Source organism: Atta colombica, unplaced genomic scaffold (assembly GCF_001594045.1).
Source record: "Atta colombica isolate Treedump-2 unplaced genomic scaffold, Acol1.0 scaffold134, whole genome shotgun sequence".
NCBI classification, from domain to species: domain Eukaryota; kingdom Metazoa; phylum Arthropoda; class Insecta; order Hymenoptera; family Formicidae; genus Atta; species Atta colombica.
The window spans coordinates 162,608-168,964 of NW_017259222.1; the positions used below are offsets into that span (position 1 = coordinate 162,608).

Sequence of the window (6,357 nt, forward strand, 5' to 3'; positions counted from 1 at the left end):
CTTACTTACTTTTATTTTATTTTATTTTATTTTATTTTATATATTACAGCTTCTTCAGATGGAGTTGCAAGATTGTGGAATGCATCTACAGGAACAGTAGAACGAGAATATCAAGGTCATCAGAAAGCTGTCACAGCTCTTGCTTTTCGCGACGAAATTGTCTCCGCGAGTTAGAAATAAAAAATAAATATTTAAATATTAGATTTATAATATACCTATGAATGATTCAACCTTGAATGAGAATGAATATACCTACGAATGATTCAACCTTGAATGAGAATGAATTTTTATACAGAAATTATGCGTTTGGCAGATTATTTCCGTGAAATTCTGAATTCATTCTTAGAATGTCAACGTTTCATCAACATTACAGTTTACTTCATCAGAGCGAGGAGCCTGATACTAAAATGATTTTTTATAATTTATTTAAATTAATTTAAAAAGACATATTTATCTTAGTGAGATCGAGCCTAAGCCCTCTAGATTATGATTTTTCTGCATGCTACACGATTTCTTCAATTGATGAATGCGTTACTTACTGTTACTTAATTTATATTATAACTAGCGCGCATGATTATTTAAATATAACAAAATAATGTAATTTGATAAGTATAATAAAAATAAAACAATTTACATTAAAATTATTGTCATGACATTGAGTAAAAATCTAATCTCGTTTGGGTCGATGTCATGCCATAATCGTGTGGTGTGGACGTCCATCCAAAGAACGCCTATTGTATGTCCGTTCCAGATCGAGATAATGGACTCTTAAGAATTGTCTTTTGGGCGTCTTTTCCTCATGGACATAATCAGGACATGAAATGAATACTAAATATGCATTTCTTCAAATGGGATGTCCCTGTATTGTAAGATAAGAGCACAAAATATTAAATTTATCTCTTGTTGTAATATGATAGATAAATAAAATATGTAATAACAGATAAATATTCTTGCAAAAAAGAAATAAATAATCATTGTTATAAATTTCGAAATAATATAACAATATTAAATAGAAAAAATAAAAGGAGGTAATAATAAAAGTGTAACATAATTAACATTTTGAATATATATTTATTTCTTATTTTCTAGCTTTCTGTTCGATTTTGTATATCATTTAACTACTTACATTACTATAGTCGATTAAAATCGCAAATTTACATTTCTATAGATACAACAAAATGAAGCAGGATACATATTCTAATAAGACAGATAATTTGTTTATTAAACGCATAAATGGAAACGCTTGTAACGAATTATGTTGTTATAAAAATTCTATTATATTTTACACAGAATATTATAGTTTACATTTCTGGAATATTTAAATCTTTCATAATTTTTTTCTTTTTTCAGAAAGTAATTATACATTTAAAGATTTAAAGATAGTTTGTAGAAAATAAAAATAAAAAATATTAAATATCTGGATTTTTAAGAATACAAAAATCACATCAACCAAAGATTTAAAAAGTATTTAAAAATCTTTCAAAAATGCGTTGGGAATACAATTTATAAGAATGGATTCTTACAATTCATTCCATAAACAGAAAAGAAAAAAGAATTCAAAAGGTAAAGTAAAATATTTTTTATAAAAAAAAGTAATAATAAAAGAGATATGTAATCAATACTTCGGTATTTTATGTAATTTTAACTCTGTGACTTTTTTAATATTACTTATCAGCTTTAACATTAAAACATTTTGAAATTATTAATGACAAAATTTCATAATTCGTTACCTTTTTGTACTTTGTACCATGTTATAGAGATCATAATCATGATCACGATCAAGATCTTTACAATCGATTTTCGCTCGCTTATATACATTCATTTAATAATAGTCACTACTGTCACAGCTTTATTTGTTTGCATTTAAAGAAATTTAAAATAAATAATGTCGTTGTAAGATGTTTTTTTTTCAACAAAAAGAGTCATGTACAATATATACAATTAACATAATTCAAATAACAATTTTTATATATATTCCTAAACGTTTGTATTTGTTTGCATAGCAACGCGATACAATAAATATAATTAATATTCAATCATCAATCTCAATTCTATTACATATTTGACTAATAACACACATCGAGTATAATCAATTAATGTTTCTTAGACCCTCATTAAGACACACACTTAAATTGTATATTTATCTCCTTCTTTCGTTTTCTGTTTAAAGCTTCTATTAAATTTATTTAATTATTCACTGACATGAAGATATTATAATAAAACGTGTTGATAATTTTCGCATCTGCTCTTTTTCTATAATATTTGTCTTTATTCTATCTCTTACAGAATGTTGTTAATAAATAATTACAATTTGTAATTATTTGTTATATGCAAGGTATTCTAAAAAAATGTAAAATTTCTTTATTTTTTATTAATTGAAAAACGTTAGTCCATATTTGTATTTCCGATTAGTGTTGCATTTAACATTAAATTTAATCAATTATGAATCTGAGATTTACTTAATTTAATATAAATAATATGTTACATACGAATATAATTTAATGTTATAAAAGTATTATATCATATTTTAAGGAAAATATAAAAGGAATATTTAAATAGATTTCAAATGAGTTGTGATATTAATTAAAAATAATATCAATTCAAAATCGCATTTTCTCTCTCTATATATTTTTCTCTCTCTATATTTTCTTAGAAATAAAACTATTGTGATACATATATTTTTAGAATATCTTGTATATTTTTTAGGCATATAGTTAATTTCTTAATATAATTGAACATGCTATTTATGAAAAATTAACACAGTAATGTTTTATAAAAAAAGATTTTAAAACAATAGACCATATGATGTATCAATTATTTGTCATCTTTTTTTTTTTATAAATCTTCGATTTTGTTCGGTTCTGCCTTCTCTAAGATGACCAACAATATTGTAATTTTTGTTCATTCAGGTATATTTATTACACTAAATAAAAACATGCTCTTGCTTTTATCTGTAAATCTGCAATGTTTATTTGTAATGTAAGTAATTGAAAAAATTGCCAAAGATTAGGAGATATAATCATGAATGTTTCTAATGAATTTATCGAATTTACCTAGATATATTACACATACATTAAGAATCTATTGTTATAGAAAGAATGAGTGTTTATTTTAAGAAATTGAAAAATAAGAAAATGAAAAACAATGATTGATAAAGTACAAAAAATATTAGTAATAATCAATATTTATATTTCATGGTATTAAAGTAATATTACTCGAAAAAAAATGTCATTTATATGGACATATTTTATATATAATTATATATAATTTTATATAATTATATATGAAATTTTTTTCGGGTATATAAATATGTATAATAAAAATAAATAATATCATAGATTTTTGAATGATTTAAATTGTATCAAACTTCTTGAAATTTAAGGATATGTTAAAGCAAAAAATTAGAGATCCAAGAATTTACGTATTGAATTTGTACCCACAAATGTGATATACAGGATTAAAATTTGTAACATTAAGGGAATCATAAAGATGATTAGTTATATCATAAATAGCACTTACATACAGACGATTTACGTCATTGACACATCACTACATATTACTACATCAATATTTCACACATAAATTTTCGTATAACAATATATATATAACATTTTAATTAGACGTCTAAGTTCAATTTTATGAATTCCATGTTGTTTCGTGCAAATTATTAGTTTGTGGACTACTATTTCGTAAGTACAGACTGCATAGCTTTTATAAAGCAAATATTGTCACGACGTGACAGCTTTAGAAATAATAGTCTACTAATAATAGTCTAACTATAATAGTTTACACGAAGAAGCAACGTGAAACTCTTAAAATTGAAGGCATCTAATTAAAACGAAAATTAATGTGTGTGTGTGTGTGTGTGTATGGGGTATGCATGAATGAGATATTGATCTAGTCATATCAATGAAACATAAATCGTCTGTTCGTGCTATTTATATCAATATTACTTATATCAATATTACTAATTGTCTTTAGAATACTCTTAAGAAATTAGAAAATTTATTAAAATTAGAAAATAAAATAAAAAATCGATTTTGTAAAATGTTTCATAAACAGATTACTTGAACTTTTATTCTCGAATTTTTACACTTTTAAATTTTTCTCAATATATCTTAGATTCATAATTCTGTTGATAGATTTTTAAATTATCCATTTAGTTTTAAATTATCTATTTTTTAATCTATTTAATTTGTTTGGAAATCCTTGAATCTCTATATTTAAAAATTTTTTTCTTTAGTCTTACATTCTTAATATAATATTTAAACTTCTAAATTTTAGCATGATCTCAAATATTTATTTTTAAGGCCTGTTTTCACAATATGTGATTATCTAAAGAGTAAAAGTTACTAAGAGATTCAATGAAATTTATTCACGAATTTTTTGATAACCTTTAATCTTTAAGCCTAATCTACATTCGTCGTATCGTAGCTGTCGCAAACTTGTTGCATCAGCCAATTCGATGCGTCAATTTTCGTCGTACAATATACTTACGACTCTTACGATGTTACGATACGACTTTTTATTTATATACGACCTTTTATTTTTAACTATTTGAATATTTTAGTTTTCCTTTCTTCTTTAGTACTTAATATTTCAATAAATTAATATAAATAATAAAAAATAAGAATTTACATACATGAAGAAGTATAATAATTTGACAATAATATGATTTTTTACACATTTGAGTGTATTACTATTATTATGGCAATAGATATAGTACTGAATTAATATTATTATGGCAATAGATATGTCGTAAACGTAACAATGTTTCATTTTGGCAATTTATTGACAATTTAAATAAATGATACGTATTAAATTCGTTACTTATGTAAAATATAACATGCGCAATAAAATATAAAATAAGTGATAAAATATTTAATTGGAATTTACTTTGTGCTTTTATCTAATAGAGAATAGACAATATAAATTCTATTTTATAGAAAACACTTTTAACTGTTGCACCAAAAAAATAATTAACTAAGATTCACAGATTCTTACATCTTTGAAACTTTAACATCGAGATTGTTTTTAGTTTTGCGGGTTTTAGATTCTGAGCGATATGTAGAAATGCCTGTGAAACACTACCATGTGCAAAAATCACAGATATTCTGTAGTAAACTATACACAAAATTATTGTAAAATAAACTTATGCAGTTAGAATTTTTACATTTAAAAAAATATCAAAATGTAAAAATAATTCATATTCCATAGAACCAATTTCGAAGACCCATAATAAAATCTATTAATCTTAGTTTATTAAAGAGTGTTTTAAATAAAATAACGATACGTAACACTTACAATGATATGATAATACTTACAAGTACAAAGCATAAGCATCCATTAGGTCAGATTGTACTGATTCATGAACTGAAATGGTTATCATAGTACGCGTATGTTTTAAAGAGACAATAATGACATCAGTATCTAGTAGAAACAATCATACAATGTTGGGTGCCTCTTTCTTCTCTCTTTTTCTCTTTTCTTCTTCTTTCTGATCTAAAATATTCATCATTTTAAATAAGAGCTTTCTTTAACTTAGAACACAAATGTTTTAATACGTAATATATGTAATATTTTATATATATAGCTTGAAGAATTCATACTATTATGTTTTATAAATACATCTTCATATATGGAAAATTCATACATCATTACTATCTTGCAACAAAAAACAGTGTAACGAGAGAATAAATGTCCTACTTTGCATCCGTATAAATTCCCTTTCATCCGTTTTCAAATTGCGTTGAATGGTATCGATTGTTCCCATTGTATAATATGCATATAATAAAACGCGAAAATATTTGGAAAATATTCCTGATAATATTTTCCATTTCCTGATATTTGGAAAAAACAGTAGGAAAAAACAATGCGATGTAAATGTTATTAAGAGGCGATAATAATTAAATATAGGCAGGAGAGAGGTTCAGAGTAAGGCGAGAAATGACATTGTTGCGAATCGTTGCACGTGTTGTTCTTGAGCTCTTGATTATTTGGATGACCATGATACGACAGTCGTGACAGACTACAACGGCGACGCCGCGTAACCGTTCCGCTGCCATTCGCTGCTCCGCACTCGGTCCGCTCGAAGTGGAGAAAGTCTTCGTAGTTGAAAGAGCGGCGGGACTGCCGCCACCTTTGTAACATCTACGCAAAACATTAAAGTTATTCAAGCAAAATAAATATGAGAGAAAAAGAGAGAGAGAGAGAGAGAGAGAGAGAGAGAGAGAAAGAGAGAGAGAGATTAATATTAAAAATTTAAACAATTAAACAATTTAAAACAAGGAGCATAAAAGCTTACATTGATTCTTGATGTGTCAAAATTTAATATAATATTATTTAATATAATATTAT

At 25.1% G+C, this 6,357-nt stretch overlaps 2 protein-coding genes across 3 annotated transcripts in view; one reads left to right on the plus strand and one right to left on the minus strand.

Annotated features, from left to right (window-relative positions):
- The window catches only part of LOC108684433 (target of rapamycin complex subunit lst8), a 5,662-nt gene extending 5,028 nt beyond the window's left edge, over positions 1-634 (plus strand). For both annotated transcript variants that reach the window (XM_018188748.1, XM_018188749.1), the window contains one exon: positions 50-634. In XM_018188748.1, coding sequence (XP_018044237.1) covers positions 50-174 — 125 coding nt within the window. In that variant the 3' untranslated portion in view covers positions 175-634. The remainder of the gene's footprint in view (positions 1-49) is intronic.
- A 5,071-nt stretch (positions 635-5,705) lies between these two features.
- LOC108684368 (protein spire) overlaps positions 5,706-6,357 on the minus strand; it is a 22,482-nt gene continuing 21,830 nt past the window's right edge. The window contains exon 15 of the mRNA XM_018188644.1: positions 5,706-6,150. Coding sequence (XP_018044133.1) covers positions 5,907-6,150 — 244 coding nt within the window. The 3' untranslated portion in view covers positions 5,706-5,906. The remainder of the gene's footprint in view (positions 6,151-6,357) is intronic.